We start from the raw sequence: 19,845 nt of genomic DNA, 5'->3' as shown, positions 1-19,845 counted from the left end.
ATCCCGTGGCTCCGCCCCGTCTCCTTGCTTGTTCCACCATTGCCTTCCCGAAATTCTCCCTCTCGGAAGGAGTGTACGCTGAGCGGGGCAGACCGGGCAGCCGCACCACCCGCGCCGCTTCTGCGCTGCGGCTGCCCCGGGCCCGACGCACGCCCCGCCGAACTCCTGCGCCCCAGGAGAACGGACCGAGCTCAGGGCCGGGCTAGCGGCCGCCGGGAGGCACAGGGAGTTCTCAAAGAGAAGGAGAGGCGGCGGAGAGCGGAGAGACGATCGGACGTCTGCCGCTAGCCGCTCCCGAGCCGCCTGCGTCCCGGCCCGCCCAGCCTGCGGTCCGCGGACACCATGGCCGGCGAGATGGAGGATCTGAACAGTCGGGACGCGCAGACTGTCTGCGACGGCCTGGGACGCTACGAGGACACGCTGCGGGGCGCTGTCCGCGAGATCCATGTGGACATCCAGCTGTTCAAGCAGGGAGTAGGCCGGCAGGTGGAGGAGGTGCTGCGCCTCGCCAGCCCTTTGGCACACGCTGTCTCCGAGCTGCAGCAGGAGAACCGGCGCCTGCGGGTACAGCTGGAGCGCCTGTCTCGACAGGTGGAGGCCCTGGGCCGGTCGGCGGGGCTGTCGCAGGAGTGGGTGAACGAAGCGGCGGAGAGCCCTCAGGTCGTTGGGTGCGGCTCGCCAAGGCAAGGTTCAGCCGACGGCACATTCTCCAGTCATGCCAAGCTAGCGGTCACTGGCCGGAGCCAAGTAAGCGTCCAGGGAGATGGCGGGAGGGAGGGCCAAGGTTATGTATGAACGGATGCTTCACGGGTGTTTCCAGGCTGCGTTGGCACGGGGTAATGTTTAGGGACACGGGGTTCCTCTTTTGAGGCGCGGGATCAGTGGTATTTTGGGACGTGCTCTGGGAAATGGTTTTGGCTGTTATGCTACCTGGAGATCTACCTGATTATGGCTCTGTTTGGTCAGACTGGGATCTTGGTTAGAGTGGTAGCAACCTGTTATTTTCCTGCAGTTATAAATAAGAGGAAATGGGCAGTCTTGGCTATTGATGTACATATGTACACGAATATTTTTGTATCCTTTCTTGGACTCGAGTCTGGAGGATCCGTGTGCCAGCAATGCTGTTTGCCAGCTGGCAAGCTCACTAAGGGGAACAGCTTAGAATATAGTGGGCAATAAAGTTTTCCTAAGATAACATCCTGGAGTGAGACAGTTTTGCTGTCCAGCCACTGTCCCTCACTGCTGAAGCTTGTCCTTGAGAGGTCAACATAATCTGTCGTGGTCTCTGTGACATAAACTTGCACAAACGTATTCATTCCTCATGGTGATAAAACTTTCTGCAGTGTGATGGAGCATTGTATCTTGGTGCATAAAAACCCCGGTTAGTGGAAAGCCTACCTGGTACTGAGATGTTTTGTGTAATCCTTTTTCTGTGTCTGTCTCTGCAAGAAGAGTTGAGAGCTCCTTGCAATCCTTGATGTGAGGAGAGCACAACCAGACAGTACACTGTGATTCAGTCACATAAAACTGGGGTACCAGAGACTTGGCTTTCACAGATGACAGCCTGTTTCACATCCTCTTGGTTAAGCAAGTCTTAAGGGAGTTTTAAAACTGTTGAAGCTTAAAAAACAGGTCTATGGTGTATCCAGGCTTGAGGTTAAAAAAGAAAAGCTTGGATTAAATTTGCTAGAATTGGTGAGAATGAGCAGTCTGTATTGCATTCCAGCCCTCTTCATTCCTACTGACCTGCGAATGGGGGCATTGGGCTTCCTACCTCTGGGCAAATGAAAAGGTAAAGCTGCTGTTTGATACATTGTAGCAACTGCTGCCTTTTCCCCCATGTAAGAAAGGTAAGCAGCATCCATACAACTTCCAGACTGGTTCTTTTCTCTTCTGCAGGGCTATCCACGCTTGTTTGTATTGTGAGGAGTAGAAGTAAGATCAGTGATATGAAAGGCACAAGAGATTGTGGTCCCTCACTTCGTTTCACTCACTCCATCACCACTGTCTACACTGTGGTGTGTACTTCAGGCTGTGAAGAGTCTTGCATCAATATTATGTCAATATCCAGCTTTAGGTATCAGTCCACATTAAAGCACAGTATGAGCTTTTGTTTGGATGGGAATCTTCCTACTTTGCTTTGAGGGTTCAGGGAAGATCACTTAAGTGCTGATCTTTCTTCAGTGCCCTCCCAACAATTTAGGTTGGAGAAGTTCCCAAGTTAGCAGAGCTGACCGAAAGGGAATTTCAGTACTGAGAGCTATGGGAGATGCAGCTGCAGCTGTACACTGCACAAATCTGTGCAGTGAAAACATGAATTTGTGGGTTGGGTTCTTATGTGGCTGCACACAAATGGCGAAAGAGCAAGCCTTGGTTGCTGTGCCAGTCACCCAGATACTCTGTAATGAACGCTTCCTGTGTTCATTACATTCCAAATATTCCTTCAGTTGATGCCATTTCTGGTTATATGACTGAAGCATTTGAAACAGAATGCCATAAATGGTACTGTGTATGTTTTCAGATACACAAGTACCTATGATAAAACTGGTGACACTTCTAGTCTTAGTAAATTCTTATAGAAGTGTGAGATCTGAGAAGCAAATAATACTGACCCAGAAATTGTAGCAAATCAAGATGTGCTCTTTTGCTCCTGAAAAGATTTACTGGTTCAGTTCTTTTATAGTGCGATCGATACAGCATTAATTGGATACCGATACTGAGCATCTTTGGTGTCTGAACCATTATTTTCTAATATTGCTAGATTATTGTCCTGGTAATTTCATTGAGGGAAAAAAATGAATCCAGGGAGTTCTAAGCATAGTTCAGAAGAAAGGACACAAATCTCCTTTTAATTCTAATCTGGGAAATTTCTGCTATGCTATTTCTGTATACCATTTATGCTATTTCTGTATACCATTTAGACTGGTATACAGCAATCTAAATGCTGGTTTAGGTGAAATTTTAAATGGCTGTTAGCCGTTCTGATTCGGCAGTATTTCTGTTATTTTGATACCAGACTTCAAACCAGGCCAGATCTTGAGAACTGCTTTCACAATGGTGGAAAATAGGGGATATTTGAAAAATTAGTTTCAAAGATCTGGATCCTGGAGACGTACCTTGCGCTACTGAGCATTTACAAAGGAAGAGTTTTGATCTTTTTTTTGTTGATCTGATTTTACATTTTGGCAGGAGCTTTATAAATTATTATATTTCCTTATTTTTTGTGATTGAGCATGATGACTTTGTTAAGAGGGAGGGCTAAAAGTACTTTAAGAGGGTTCTGTTTTAAAACTGTCAGAAGAGTTTCTGTATAATTTGGAGAAATAGCTGCAGAGAATCTGCCTGCTATTTGATAATTTGGCTATTTGCCAGTGGTCAAAGCTGCAGAGATAGATAGCTGGCTATGACCACCTTTGAAAGTCTAAACAAGTATTACCCATTGGGATCTCTCCCTGGTGATGTGATGGCACCCAGCAGTTAGTCAGCCTGTGAGTAACTGTGTAAGACATGACTTGGGTGTGCATAATGACTTACATATTCCAGCAAAGATTTTCAGCAAAGGGCTGAGAGAGCTGGGGTTGCTCAGCCTGGAGAAGGCTTCAGGGGGACCTCATCCCCATTGCGGGGCTTACAAAAAGGAGGGTGATTTGTTTTTGTACTGGCAGATAGCAACATTTTAAATGGTTTTAAACTGAAAGAGGGTGGTTTTAGATTAGATGTTAGGAAGTAGTCAGAGGGTGATGAAGCACAGGTTGTCCAGGGAAGTTGTGGATGCCACATCCCTGTCAGTGTTTGAGGTCAGGTTGGATGGGCTCCCAAGCAACCTGACCTAATGTGTAGAATCCCTGTGCATGGCAAGGGATTGAAACAAGATGATCTTCACTATCCCTTCCGACCCAAACTATTCTATGGTTCTATAACGACAGGGAGATTACACAATCCACATGAATAACCTAGCATTACATACTCTGTTTTTAAACTATCTCAACTCCTATGTTTGATAAAGAAAGTCTGTTGGTTTAACTTCTTTATTACTCTGTTATACTCCCTGCAAGTATCCTTTTGGAATGGTGACATTTCAAGGTTGCTTTATCTGGATTATTTTTGTTGTTGTTTCTTTTAAATCACTTCAACATAGCCACAGGCACCTGCTGAAGCTGCTAAGAGAAAATCATTCCCTCCTGTCCATTTATATCCAGGCTTACTTAAGAAATTGTTCTATGAGAACAATATTGCTTTTCTTCAGTGTGTTTCTAGTACGTTCATGGTGTTGATGGCTTTTCTCCAAGTTGCAGGGTCAGTAACAGACAGAGAATAATTTTATTGTCTGATTAAGGGGTAAATGTGGTGCACTTCTTGCTGGTGTCTAGCAGGCTTGTTCGCATTTCCTCAAAATTTCATCATTCCCAGTATGTGATGTATCAATGATCTCTCTATATGCAAGGAACAGTGTAGAATCTTACCTTTGTGGCAGTCAGTGGTAATATTACTGTTCATCAAAGTGAAGCATCAATTTCACCTGTCCTATATAAGAACGGGATATACTTCTCCTAGATAAACAGCATTTCTAGAGACAGGGATGTGTATTGTGACCTTTGTGGTAGTTGGTGGTTTTATGAAAGACACTGAATGACTGAAATCTCTCATTTGAAAGAGAGTAATATAATTTGTGTCTGTAATTCTTCTAGAATTTGACCTTTTTGCAGACAAAATCTTGAAGACATAACAGACATGCACCTTAGAGGTTATAAGAGCAAGGAAATATTATTTTTGGGGTTTTTTTTTCCTAATCTTGTGATCTGGAGCTTACTTTTTCTGAATGTGTTGAATTTTCACTACTGGCTTGTGATAATTGCAGCTTCTGGTTATAGATCTCCAAAGTGTAACTTCTTTGCAGCAAAGGAGGAATTCCAGCAGCCCTACAACTATGGAAAGTATTATCATCCTCCATTATGTGGAGACCTCTGAGCTACACAGAGATCAGTTCTACAAGCAAGCTTGGATAAGGCATCCAAAATATTAGTGTTAACTTTCTTTTCTTCAGTTTAACCGGTTCTTGATTATGTTGTTGTCATATGAGTTGTACAAATGATTACTTATTATTAAGTACAGATATATGTAGTTATCCCTTTGCGTTTTATAATTTATGTAACCAGCACTGACAGAGTAGTATTGCTAAACACATGGGTTTGTCACAAGCTTGGCATCTCCAAAGTGGATTTCGAAAGTACTTCAGCCTGATACTAGTAAATGCACATCAGAATCTGATCCCAAATCCTCCCACTGTTCTGTCAGCATGTGGGCCTTCTTCCCCACCCTCCAGCCTGGTGTCAGTTTTCTTCTTGGCACTGTTAGCCAAACTGTAGCAGTCAGGTTTGCATGAAATAAGGTAATGCAGCACTTGTCATTGCATTCAAAAGCCAGTTCAGCATGTAGAATGCTACGTGACCTTTGCAATGACCATGTCATTTGACAATTTTACTCACCCACACCTCCCCAGCTTATAAAAGCAGATTGATGTTTACAGCCTACACAGGTATTCCTTACATTCAGGTCATAATAGCTGACATGAATGGTTAAACAGTTCTAACTGTATATCATGGGTACATTCTAGGGAGTTTCATTAGCTATGGTTTACATTTCAGTTCTGGATATGGGCAAAAATTGTTGACTGGGATCTCAATTGCACTAAACGCAGCAATAGAAGTTCTGAACCCCTGATTCTGCATGTTTTCTATAATTAGTATTTGTTGTAATTTTCTCAGTCCTAGCAGTTACTGATAACCGAGCTTATTCATGCACAGTACCTTTTTCTTGAAAAATACTAAAGTTTCAAAACAGATTTTTTTTTTTTTCAGATATCAAAACATCTGAACACAACTACGCAGTCAATGAAACCTTTTGTGGACTGTGTATTGGAGAATTTCTCTCTACTACTTGTAGCTGCTGCTTCTTGGAATCTTAACTGCAATAATCATGTATCCGTGAAGCAGTTTCTTCTTCCTTTAGATACATAGCCAAAAATCACATCGTTCCTCATGGTTTAACATGCCCCTTTACACCCCAAAAACCCCAGCCCAACCAGACAAAAAACCCAATCAAACAAACAAAAAAACCCAAAAAAATCAAGACCACAACCTCCTACTAAACCCATGAAAAAAAATCCTGGGTGATTTTTCTGGAATTACAGTGACAGATATTACGAGGAGAATTTATGCTTTTCCCAGAAAAAAGCTATCCTTACAGAAGTTAGAGATTATAATATGTAATGTCCTAGGATTGGATTTACTTTGTAATGCTTGCACAGCATGTTTTCATAGTGTAGTTTCTTTCTGCAGCAAAGAGAAAAAAATGCAGAGCATTATTCTGTGCAATTTCAATCAATTTCTCCACTGTTACATGAGGTCTTCTGTTTATCGCCATCACAGTGATGGTGATACCTTTATCTAACAAAAGATAATACCTCCTAGGTGCTTGTCCTAGTTTAGGGCAAATTAGGGAGGAAAACTCCAAATGGATTTCCCCAGGGAAATGCCCCTCCCCACCAACTGGTCCGGGAAAAGGAAAAAAAAAATTCCTTGGAGAGAAGTGGAAAAAGCTGTTTATTTAACAGAAATTGAATAATATTAAATAATAAAACTTCTTGCTGTTCGATGGGATGGCAAATCTAGGAAGAAAAGTCTTTTTCATGTGGTGTAGCTTGGCTCGCTCAGGTTCTTATCAGTCCTTCTGGCGCTGGAAAAGTGCCAAGGCCCAGGCCCCGGTGGGCCACAGGCGTGAGCTCTCGGGGTTTGGCTGGGTGTTCAGTCCAGAGCAGGCTTGCACAGATCCAAAAGAAACACAAAGGTCCAGGGAACTCCTCTGCCTCAGCTAGCTAAAACTAACTAAAAGCCAGAGAGAAGCTCTGTCCCGCTGTCTGTCCGTGCTGCAGACACCACAGTCTAGGAGCAGGATGTGGGGGAGTGATGTTTTTCCTTAACACAAACTGCATGCTTCTTCTTCCCCCCTCTCTTGCTCTCAAAGCCAGTCTTAAAGGTGCAGAACTTAATATATAACATAAACCAGACGACTGGGGATACCAGTATCATAAAGTCACCCCAGGACAGTGCTTGGGGTCCTGTAAAGACAAGCGTGTGAAGGTTGTTTTAAGTTATGCATTGCCAATTCTTCATTTGCAGGCTCAGGTCCTGGGGTTAGGTAATTGTTCCCTTCATATTTTGTGGTCACTTGCACAAGGAAGACCTGTTCTTGGCAGGTGTTTCTGGATATTCTCAGTTTTGCTGCTCTTTGAAATTTAGTTGTCATGTCTGCTGTCTGTTCTGACAGAGTGTAGACCTGGAAGACCACCAGAAACCTGAGTTTAGAAGAGTTTTTAGTTCCTCCATCATTGAAAATGGGCATCGATCTTCATCATCAGGTAGGAACAAGGCATGAAATGAAGTAGCACTGCTTGTAAAATACCTGATCTTGGCAGTCATAGAGCAGGTCTCACATTTTGGAAGGGTTAGAATCTGCTATAGTTTCAGGATAGATATTGTCCTGTGGCACCAACACTTTATTTCATAATTAGAAGTTTAACTTTTAAACTTTGGCTTTACTGTTAAGCATGAACTAAGGTGTTTTGTAAATTAGAGGCTATTACTGCTGCATTAACTTGAGACACAAGCAGTAAGGTCTGCTATGCTGGGTGCCATTGTAGCCTTGCATCCCAAAACATCTTGCTAGTCACCTGTCTGCTTCCATCATCCTTCGGTGTAGGACAGACTTACCATCTCCACTTTAGAGAAAGTCATACAGTGTTTCACAAAACCATGAAAAGAACAAAAGTGCTGCTTCCTTAACCAGGGCAGGAGATTGGGAGCGAGAGCTGCGCAGAGGAAGAGAAGCTTACCAAATCCAAATGCTAGTATATTAATGATCTGACGACATTGTTCGTGACATTGACCTGGCGTAAGTGCGATGACTGCAAGGATCACTTGCACTAGGGTTATTTCTGCTACATTTATGGTACAATGTTTCACATAAGTCAAATAATAAGTCCAATGACTTGCAAAATAAAGTTGTTGCATGGACACATGCAACTTTGTTACAAATCTGCAAACAAATTCACTTCCTCTCTCCGGTTTTTTATTCAGGTCAGGCAAAAGTTGCCCATGAACTGACTTGTTTTCAGATGTCAGAATCTTCTCCCCCTGAAGCCCATGCCCCTGCAGTCACCTTACAGATGCCCCATCTTCCCGTTACTGCAGTAACCAGGACATCTGAGAAGTTTTCAGGAGAGAACATCTGTCCAACAGGAGCAACTAATACATCTTTTTGCCTGCCGGGACAGGGTAAGAGCACAAATGCAATGGGAGTAAAATCTTCCAACAAGCCAGGTAAAAGAGAGAAAAATAACTTGCTGGAGCTGCACCCTGTTTCTTTTCTTCAACTGGTGCTATGAGTATTGTCCTGTGACCTAGTGGTAAATATTAAATCTTGCTTCTATGGCTATATATCCCATTGTGGGACACTCCAGTTTGGAATACTGTGGGTCCTAGCTGGAGGTTTTGGATGTAATCTGCAGAGAATTTTTGTGCCCAATGTAGTTGTGTTTTTAGTGAAGCATATTTTACAGCAGTTACTGAGTTCAATAAGTTACTAAATCTCTTAAACATGCCCAGCTCTTTTAATGAAATTTGTAGACATTTTTAGTGCTTTGAGACTGGAGGCTCTGTGAGAAGTTATAGGCAGATAGTTGGCTAAGTTAGATATTTGGCTAACATGTTCCAGTAGTCATTTGGAGGAAAGAAGGAATGACTGACAGCAGTCTGACACATATACACACATTAAAGATTGCAGAATCTTAGTTATATTGAAACTGAGTTTAAAACGAAAAAAAAAAATCACTGAAGCTATTCATCCTTGGCTGTGATACTTATGAATTGGACTACATATATTGGTCAGAAATTACAGAAGGAGACCAGATGTAATTGGTAGCAAAAGATTATTTTCAGATTATTCTTTCAATTTTTATCTTATTAAATCTGAGAATGCAGCAAACACTTCCTTTGCCTTTTTTTTTTTTTTATTCTTTTTGTGCTGCTACAGTGAAGGACTGGAATTCAATTACAATGAGAACAACAGATTCATCTGCCACTGGAGGTGAGTGCTCCTACCTGCATGCCCTTATGCAACAAAAATTGAGAGAGATTTCATTCTTTTTGGGGGTTCAGGTCTGAGCATGTAGTTTTGGTCTGTGGATGCACAGTAATACCAATATTGCTAACAAATCTGTATGCAGACTCATACAATCGTGAACACTTGTTTTACTCCATCAGCTTTTCTATCAGTTCAAAGTGAGGTGTACTTACCGTTATTTGCATGGTGATGTATGTGTGTACTATTAGGCAATCTCTGCAGTGGAAATCATAGGTGCCAGAGAAGTGTGTCAGGCAGACAGCTTGAGCAGTGAAGATTTCAGCTGATCAAGTGAAAACTGTGACTGTATACAAGGTAATGGCAGTTGAAAAGTGGTGTGCCCATCCATGTATATTGAAGCAAATGAGTTTGAGCAAGATAGGAGTCTCCTTTGTAATATGAATGTGGCAAAGGACAAGATGTTTTAAGGATTTCTGATCTCAGTTGAAATAGATGAGTTGAGCTCTCTCCAAAAGTACCTCTGATTGCTGTCACCAAGATCTTACTGTCTGCACAATGTACTGGCATTTCACAGTGGTCCTAAGTGTTGGTTTATTTAGCAAAATATGTAGCCCTTCCAGAATAAAGATCACACTCCTCCTCATCTGAGAACATCTGAGATTTGCATAAATATCTGGCAATTGTTAGTGGTCACAAATCTGTCACACCTGTAGGCTGGCATCTACCAGTGTGTTTTACATGAGACATGTACTTGATCTGGATCACTTCTACAAGAACGGGAGAATTCTGCATTTTCAGAGAGTGACTTAGACAGTGATCAGGTTGGATTTCTATTAAGATGCCAGCCCATTGTGTAAAAGGAGTGTTCAAGAAATTAGTTGCTGAACAGATTTTGGCTTTAGTACATTAAAACTGGGCAAGACGCTCCACTGTTTTGCAGCTATAGAGCTTTGCTGGAGTCCAGAGCTGAGCCCTAAGGGGCAAAGCACAAAAAGTAGAACCTCAGAGGTGGATGGAGGAAGATGCAAAGTTGGTTTTAAGCCACCTTGGCAACTTTGAGTCTGTTCTATTTTACAAATGAAAACGTCTTCCTTGTAGAAATTAGATAATTTAAATTATGCACTCAATTACGTTAAACTTCCCAGGGCTTGTCTGCTAGAATGATTTTTGCAAGCACCACTTTTTCCTTTAACAGAAATGTCACTGGCCGTGTGCCTTCCTCTGAGGTGTACACAAGGGCCTGAAGTGATCTGAGTGCGGTTTTATCAAAAACATCCTCTCAGAGTGTTTTATTACACTATCCTCACTACAGTGCAACAGTTTTACAGAAAAATTCAACTGCTGGGGAATATTCTTCCCCAGCTTGATAGCTCATAGAGGCCTGCAGCTTTACTGTGTGGTGACTAAAAATCAATGCGTACCTATACATCAGGAAAGCACATGAGGAAAGTTTCTATTTGAAAGCACATGAGGAAAGTTTCTGCACTAATGCATCTTTTCTGTTTTTATATAGAGAATGCTACTTCTGTCACCAAGTCTGTCTCAGCTGTGAACTACGGGCTGTGTAGTGGAGCCAAAACTGGTGAAAGGTATGCATTTTTCATGACATTTTGTTAGGCCATTGTTGTCAATATAGTCTCAACGGACAGGTGCTCTGCTGACTTGGAAAAAAGGTGAGTCCCAGATGCTGTATTTTAAGCATTGGATATATAATTGTCAATTAATCTACTTGCCCCATAATCTCTTACTTTAACATAGGTAGTTCATTTAATATATGTACTATTTCCATCAACATGTAAATGGGCATATTCCTCTTAACCACACATCTACTTTCAAGGAATAACCAATCAATGGCTACTGGAATAATCACACTTTCTGTACTAAAACCATCCTAGTGATATACTGTACATAATCATTTTCATTCAACGTGGCAGTGTATATACATACCCTGAATGTTCTCAGGTTAAACATACCAGGTTATTTATTGATTGTACTTATGGGAAATCAGCAACCTGCTGTATATATCATGCTAAATGTCTAGTCTGAGGATCATTCACTCCCCCTAAACCCCCTGCATGACTTTCTCTTTTGTGCCTCTGATTCCTACATCAGGGCCATATCTTGGTTAATTCTCACATCTTTCTTTCCACCAGACATCTAGTAGGCTGTACATCAACATCACACCTGCGATTACAGCTTTGGATAGCCTTAGCACATTGGGCTCTTTTTTGGGGGAGGCTTCTTCAGGCTGACCCACCAGTGCACCAAAGAACAAGAGTCACTGGTGCTATATTTTAAGCCCATTAAAGGCTGTGAGCTTTTAGATGAGAAAGGACAACCTTTTATAGAGCAGTTTCAAGTTGACCTAACGGTGGAGTTCCACATTGTTTTAGTCTTAATCAGTAAGACTTCCAGTGCCTGACAGTGGTGGATTTTTGTTAGGAGGAGGAAGCTGTTGGGTCCTTTGAAAACAGTTTTAAAAATACTCATATGTATTGAAATTAGTACTTCGGGCTTATTTTTGGAAACCAACATATGACTGCCATCAAATACCTTTAGTTTGGCTAGCCTAGAGTTTAATTTGTAGATAAATGCCTTCCTGAGGACTACTACAAGTTCTTTATTTACTCATTTGCAGTTGCTTAGTAGAGGATTACACTGTATCACAATTACACCTGGCATGTACAGACATCCTTAGCATGCAAAATACTCATCAAGAAAAAAATGGGAGAGAAGAAAGTTTAAATCTCTTAAAATAGGCTTGTATCTGCCTTGAAAACAATCTCAAATTACGTATTACGTTTCTTCCAAGCTAGTTCCAACATCAGCGCTTCAGTATTTGAGTCATGATACGCTGAGCACCCTAGAGAACTTGGGGTCATACCTGAGTTCCATCTGTACCAGAAATTAACGTGTGACACTGATGTCATTGTTCTTTGCCTGTTTTCCCCGTCTCTGTGATAGGGAATATCTCGAAATGTAATGTTTGGCTTACTTCATTAATGCTGATGAAGTAGTATATGGCTCAAACAAACACAAACTAGAATATAATCCTATATTTCTCAATCAAATTAACAGCTTGCAGTCAGTAAAGCAACACTGACAGAAGCTCAGAATTCTGTGCACTGTACACGAACATTTCAGAAGTATTTCCTGAATTACTCTTGAAGTTTCATTTTAAAAATGTCACAGCCTCCAGGAACCCTGAAGTTGGAAATCGAAGGGATTTAGTGATTTAGTGCTCCACTGTGGCCATAATGTTTTTTTGGTCTTCTTTTTTCTTGAAGGTTTTCAATTGTTGTTCTGCCCAGTGCTATGAAGTGCTTGTGGCTTGTCCAGCTGTGTCTTATTTGTAACAGTACCTTAGGGGCTTCTGTACTTAAATGCTGTTGTGTGTCAATAGTAATTTTACTTGTACTAAAATTGCTTTTGACTCATGCTGGTCCTCTTGAAATGGATCTTTTGGAAGGTTTAGAGACAACAGTTGAATCTTTATGCTAGCTCTTGTCACTGCAGACAGTTACTCTTTTGTTTACCACATACTTTTCATGTCACATTTCTTCAGTGCTGATGACAGTTACTGTGATGCAACCCCCAGCTCTCACTCCCCTCCTCCTACTGTACATCACCAAGTTGAACGGAGGCGAGAATTGGTGAGGTCTCAGACGCTCCCACGGACTACAGGAACACAGGCCAGGAAAGCACTTTTCGAGAAACTCGAACGTGATGGAAAGTATGTCATAGTCCTTGTCTCCAGAATGGTTTGTTAATGGGAAACTAATTTGTCAATTACTGCGAGCAGAGTAGAGTTGGATGGGAGAATTCTCTCTGCATAGGATTTGGAACTAAGGGACGATATGAGGTCACTTAGAGTTTCACTGACTTTACAGACCAAGTCTTGGAAATTCACAGTTACAGATTCCTCTGACTTTGGAGTTGTTCAGCTGAAGCAGCAGGTGCCTTTTACAGGAAAGATTTCTGTGAAAGTTGCCTTCTCCATCATTATAGGAGGCTGCAAATATAGAGACTTTCTGTTGCCATTATTTTGGATCAAAACTATGGATGCTTCCTCATGGTAATATGATTTAAATAAAAGAGGGCTTGGAATTCTGGCTTTAGTTTAGTAAAAATAAGTTTTTCTTGCAGGACCTTGCAAGCCAAGGTTTCAGCAATATGTTTCTCAAATATCACCTGGACAGGGGCTGACCTGGGCAAAGTTGCATAGATGTTCCTGATAAGTAGGTTTAAGTTTTTCTAGAATGTAATTTAATCTAGTCTCTGTTAATTTTCCAGAGGAAAAGGAGAATCCAGAGCTAAGCTGAAGAGGTCGCTGAGTTTTGGGGTTGCCAGCGCTAGCAGCATTAAACAAATTCTGTTAGACTGGTGCCGCTCAAAAACCATAGGATACAAGGTGAAGATATGATAGCACTTTCATATGTCTCTTTTTTTCAGGACAATTTGCCAAATTCCATGCTCAAAAGGTGAATGTAAAATATGCTAGAGAATGAGTTAACTTCCTCAAGGTCACCAATTTTTGTGTGGCAGCAATCCAAGACAGTCAGTGATGGCATGAATGAGATTCTGTATGTCTATTAAAGCAATGCATTCGTGTTTTCCTGAAAGTCTACCTTTTTGTGATTACGTATATAAATTTCAGGACACACTCAGACATTTTGTTTTTCTTACTTGCAGGCTGTAATTTTTGCATTCACATTATACATGACAAGTTCTGAATACATAGAGACTATTTTGCTACACACAGGCCAAAGTACTCTCTTAGTATTTGACAAATGAATTTGTAGTAAATAGTTGAGTTTGCATCACACTGTGAGCAAATTTTTATGAGGCAGCCTCAGTATAACTAAAAGAATACAGCAGTTGAGATTTTATTCATTTTACCTGGCCTTAAACTGCAGTTGTCAAAGAAATATATAATTTCTTTTTCCTAGGGGTTTTTTTTGTATGTGTGTGTGTAGTATGTTTTTCAATGTTAATAATGTGCACAATTATTGCTAAACTGTACATTATATTATAAATAAGCAGAACTAATTAAAATTATGGTTAATTGCTTACCAGAAAAGCTGGGGCTTGAATTTTATATGATGGAGAAGCAGCATGAGACAAGAGCAAAAATATATTTCTTTTCACTGTGGCATTTGAAGGTAACAATAAGAATTTTTTATAAGAATCAGGTTGTGCAGTAGGTATGACTTTTCCTATATTTCTACCTATCTGTGTATAAACAGGTATTGAATTGGGCAAAGCAGGCAAACATAGTCTTTATCTAGTGTTATTCACAACCACAAAATGAACTGTTCTTCAATTTTAAATCCTCCATTGGGTGATTATGGTTATATGTAAGCAGTATCCTTAGTTTCCACAGATACTGAGCTGCTGCATTGGGCTTGCTCACTGATGTTGATGAGATTCTTTACAGTATTTTCAGTAGGCTTTGGATCAGGGACCTTGACTATGTGTTGGCTTTGCATCTGAGTATTTCAGGCAAAAAGCTTTTATTGCTGAGTGTACCATTTTTTTCCCAGAATGTCAACAATGAAATGGATATACAAAGATGGGAAGAAAGAAATAAAGCCTGTGTTCTTGCTGGTGGGAAAGAAGGATAGAAAACTTCATTGAAGAAAAGTAGCTGTTCTTATTTGTTCGCCTGTGCTGCACTAATGTGTACTTTTTTCCTCATGACAGCACATTGATCTCCAGAACTTTTCCTCAAGCTGGAATGATGGGATGGCATTCTGCGCTCTTGTGCATTCTTTCTTTCCAGAAGCTTTTGATTATAATAAGCTTGACCCAGCTAACCGCAAGCAGAACTTTGAGCTGGCCTTCACAACGGCTGAGTGAGTACATTAGCTCTCTGTGAAGTGCTACCTGTTCAAGTCTAATGCACTTGAGCAGCACTGAAGAGTTTAATTATTATTCTTTTTGACTCTGTATTGATGCCTTGAGAGGCTAGCTAGAAGAGAGGCTAGACAGTTTTAAAGGAATAAAGTTGGTATTTATTAAAAAGACCTTCAAAGAATACACCTTGGGCAGTACAAGAGCCTGGCTGAGGCTACACCCAAGATGGATGATGGATCACACATTTTCACACTTTTGTAAATTTTGGTCCATTTACATGTTGGGGTTAATTGTCCAATTATAGCTTCAGGTTATGAAGTGCCATCCTCCCAGATTGCTCTCCTCAACTTGCTGTTGTTTACACTTTTTGGGCCTGAAGCTGCAATGGTGTCCTTGGTTCTTGGGCTGGAAAAGAATTGTTTTGTCTGACTGAACTGTGAGGAGAACTTGCTAATGCTTTATATGAAGTTCAGAGTTATATACTAATGTAGTACAGAATCTGGATAATATGAAAGCTAAATCTTAAGGCATGAGTATTACTAGCTTGCATGTATCATGCCAAAAAAGACAGTAAAGCTCTGTAGAGAGAAAGAATAGAACACCTGAGAGACATCACCTCTGACTGTACATTACTTTGCTTGAAAAAGAACGATGGTTGAATTCAGTGTAAGTAGAGATCAAGGCTGAGAGCTTCTCAGTATCTCAACCAGGTAACTACATTTCTGAAAACAGGCAGAGCTAATACCCCCAGTCACACGATCCAGATTATTTTTTATGCCTGTATAGCAGGCAATTAAATGCTAACTTGTTTGTTAAAGTCATTATGAATGGGAACTTGCCAGTCAGAAATAGTAACCTTTTTGAGCTGGTATCAACATGATTCTTACGGTAAGACCTCTCCATGTGGTATGCAGCTTGGTTGGGTACGCTTTTTCCAAATGGTAACAGGCAGTAAGAATACATGGCTAATGTGGTAACTCAAAAAATTGGATTTCCCATTCACCATTCAGAAAAAACCTTTCCATTTTCTTCCCATAATGTTGTTTCTCCTTACTACAGCCTCTAGCAAAGGAATTAATTTAGGATGTAAAAGTGTTTTTGTAAGTACGCATATATGTATATATAAAAAAAATTTCGTTGCTTGTCAATGAGTTGAAGGAGATTCTATTATACTTTTAGATGATTGATCGCTAGAAAACTATCTACAACCCTCATAGGAAAGCTACAGTGTTCAACCTCAGTTTATGTGAACAGTGAGCTTAGGGGAGAACAAAAGACACCACAAACACAACACTAAGAAACACTATGTAAGATCTATCTGCAGAAATTACTATTCATAGCTATGACTGGCTTTAAACTGATTTATTCAAGTGCCAGTAAAGCCTATTTTCTCAGTTATTGCTGTTCACCCTAGTACTAGCTGTACTGATAAAATTGATTCCTGCCCTTGTGATTTTTCATCTTAAGCCTCTGCAGATCTGTTCCTTTCCGCTGGTCCAGATCACTCACATCTTGAAGATGGGGCGGGGTGGGGGGGAGGGAGGGAGTGGAGAAGAAACAATTCACAGCCACATGGACCTTCATCAGCATATCTCATCTCTTTCTGAGTTTTTCCATTATTTTGGAGCTCCCTCTATGTTAACAAAAAACTGAGACATGGGCAGAGTAGTGTGAGATTGGGCTACATGCTACAGATACAAGGAAAGTGAATGATAGTGAAAAAAGACCCGCCCCTCCAGAGCTTTAGATCAGATCTCAGTATAAAGCAAGAGAGAGAAAGAATAGGAATATTCCATGGTCATAAAAATAACAATGTCCAGCCTGACCCTGCTCAATTCATTGTGAAACGAAACGCTGCCGATAAACCTCAGGATTTCTTAAATGTTCCAGTGATGCTCAAATCAGAGCATCAAATGTATCTTGGAAGCAGTTACATAATTCCTGATTTGCTGTATCTGTTTTATTGTTAATACAGGAAAATGGCTCACTGTGACCGTCTGATAGAAGTGGAAGACATGATGGTGATGGGTCACAAGCCAGATCCCATGTGCGTCTTCACCTATGTCCAGTCTCTGTACAGTCATCTACGATGTTTTGAATAAAACCATTGACACCTCTCCAGCCAGAAGGGTCAAGTACAGCATGCTAACAGGAAGAGTGACATTTTGCAAATGGAACACAGTATTATTTCTTGCTTTTTACTGTCTCTTTGCTTACATTCAGCTGTGTGGCTGGCTGACTAAAGTATTGCTGAGCAGTGCCCTGAAGTGTAGGTCACATCACCATGTCAGTAATACAGAAAGAGGTTTGAAAAAGACAAAAAGACATTGGCAAAGGCAAATATTATCATTTTGGTGCTAGTAGTAAATTGGATTTTTAGGATTTTTATATTTAAAGATCACAGGAAGAAAATATGCTTCTCCTGTCTCTGTAAGGCTGGGGAAAATTTTATGCAGTGATTCTGCTATGAAGGTGTTCCATCTTCAAATGCAGGTAAAACTCCAGAAGATAGCACCTTCAGTTTCACTTCTCTGGTGAGCAGAGTTTGAAAGAAATAACAGATGGACAAGGAAAATTCTGTTTAGAAACCTAGAGTACTCAACCACTAGGGCAATAAGGCCTCTCCTCCAACCCTACTCCTCCACTCCAGCATACACACACAGAAATCAAACAGGCATTGTTTTGTTCTTTTAAAGTATAAAGAGAGCATAACTTTTTTTCTGATGAGTATGGTGACAGATTATTTTACAAAATGGCATTTGTCTGTAATGGTCAAATCTCATGGTATTTGCTGAAAGGCGTGCTAAAGCTTCTACTGGCAGTCCTGGATTAATTTTTTGATAAGAATAGCAACAGCTGGGACTGTTCTTTTTCTGAGATTGTGTGCTTGCATAGTTTAGGATTGCAGGGAAGGTAGGAGCTAGCAAGGTACAAAATCCTTTAAACAGATGTAATAGAAACAAGCCTGTAACATGCTTTTACGTGGACTTAAGGGGAGAGCAGCTCTTCAGTGTAGACAGGACTGAACTCTTTACAACTTGTTCAGCATAGATGCTGATTCTGAGGTAGATGAACAATACACAAAAAATATATATGAAAAATGTGGGAGTTTCGAAATAGCTTCAAAAGCCTTTCACTAGTTTCAGTTTTCAGTTAAATTAGCATTAAAACCACAGTACAGTTAAATTATTCCAGATATTCTGGACTAAAAAAATACTTCTAAAATTATTTCTTCCCTAAGAACAGGCTCACAGAAAGTAAAAACTGAAAGCCACAAGTCCTCTGCTCATACTAGAGAATGTTTTTTAACCTGTCCTTGTGCTTTTTGTAGATATTTAGAAAGATTAACTTGGTTCTGTATTGATGACCATTTATAATAAAACACATCAAGCATTCTTCAGATTTATTGCATCTTTTTAGAATGATGTGACAGATAACCAAGTAAAATCAGTGGAAAAAACACAGAGCTTTTACTTAAAAGATTTTTGTTCTGGTCATAATTCTGTGTGTTCTGAATTTCAGTTAAAAAATACATAAGTTCAGTTGCATTTGAAATACGAATTTAGTTGTCTCCCTTTCTAGTCAAGTTCACTTAAGAAACCATGAATGAAGAAGCAACTGCTTTGTTAGCATATAAGTGCCATTGACTTCAGTTTTTTACTTTGTTTTTAATGACTATAAATCTGAGGAGTCAGTGTGCACCTGTAGCTCTACCAAATGTATTGTAAGGGTAAACACATTGTACTTACATTTTGGAGGAGTTTGGATTAAGCATGATGAGAAATCTGTCCAAAACTGGCACACAGAATACACCTATTTACATTCTTACAGTGGAATACTTTTTATTGAGTAGCAGAGCCAAGTTCCATCATAACTACCACAAGAGGGTCAATACTGGCTTAATACATCGCATTCCTTCACAGTCCAAGGTCACAGATGACTTTACTGTGTGATGTGAGTCCTGAAGAGACAGGTAAGGGCTTGGCCAATTCAGACTTAAGAGCATATAACTATATAAAGGAAGTTTTAGACTGTAAAATTATTGCAAATTCACCAGGGCATAATCTAGCTTGTTTTTACAGCTCTTCACAAGGTATCTGTACAGGTTTTCTAAAGTCTTCCCATTTCAGAGAGGTGATGGTAAAGATACCTGCCACCTGTTTGCAGGGAAGTGAGACTATAAGCTGAGTTGAGAAGAGTTGATGGTTTGTGTGTAAGGGTTAGTGCTATGACATACTTTTAGAAAAACTGACAGCTTTGTGTATTAAGAGGTCTGCTCTATATGAATAACTTCAACTATTTGATTGTATGATTAAATTAAAATTAAAGTATATAATGTATGCCCCCAACTGATTTTCCAGTATTTTTATTAAAAAAAAAAAAATGCAGAGCATGTGTGTATATATGACAGTGTGTTTAGCATGAATGATAAAGGAACAGTCTAGTAAGTTGGTATAGTATATATTTTACACAAATGGACTGTTTCTTAACTTTTCTAATGTTTCTGTATTATGTCTAAAAGTATATCTATGGTTGCTTATTGACAACTTGATCCTACTTCTGAAGTCTAAATCAGTTTGTTCTGTGCAATATTTTCAAGATAATGTCAGCAGAGACATCATCTACTTTTTAAGACTATGCTTTCCACAGCCGGAAATTGTTCTCTTTTGAAGTGTAATACGTGGATGAATGTCTTTCATCACTTCTCCCTTTGTGTGATATTTTCAATAAAGTGTTTAATCTAAACATATGCTCAAACCCATGCAAACTCTTTTATATGTATTTTAAATATATGTAATTACATATAAAACTATCCCAAAGGTTCATCACTGTATCAATAATTTAAAC

The 19,845-nt window shown here is 40.2% G+C and overlaps 1 protein-coding gene across 1 annotated transcript; it reads left to right on the top strand.

Annotated features, from left to right (window-relative positions):
• Nucleotides 1–7: 7 nt before the first annotated feature.
• Nucleotides 8–19,747, top strand: SMTNL2 (smoothelin like 2). The gene is made up of 9 exons (XM_023939478.2): nt 8–747; nt 7,327–7,417; nt 8,136–8,333; nt 9,091–9,144; nt 10,655–10,730; nt 12,707–12,874; nt 13,435–13,552; nt 14,845–14,996; nt 16,973–19,747. The coding sequence occupies exons 1-9, from the start codon at nt 343–345 to the stop codon at nt 17,097–17,099; spliced, it is 1,389 nt and encodes a 462-aa protein (XP_023795246.1). The 5' UTR covers nt 8–342; the 3' UTR covers nt 17,100–19,747.
• Nucleotides 19,748–19,845: the final 98 nt, after the last annotated feature.

This window comes from Cyanistes caeruleus, chromosome 21, assembly GCF_971803275.1.
Source record: "Cyanistes caeruleus chromosome 21, bCyaCae1.hap1.1, whole genome shotgun sequence".
NCBI classification, from domain to species: domain Eukaryota; kingdom Metazoa; phylum Chordata; class Aves; order Passeriformes; family Paridae; genus Cyanistes; species Cyanistes caeruleus.
This window is presented reverse-complemented; position numbering and strand designations above follow the sequence as displayed.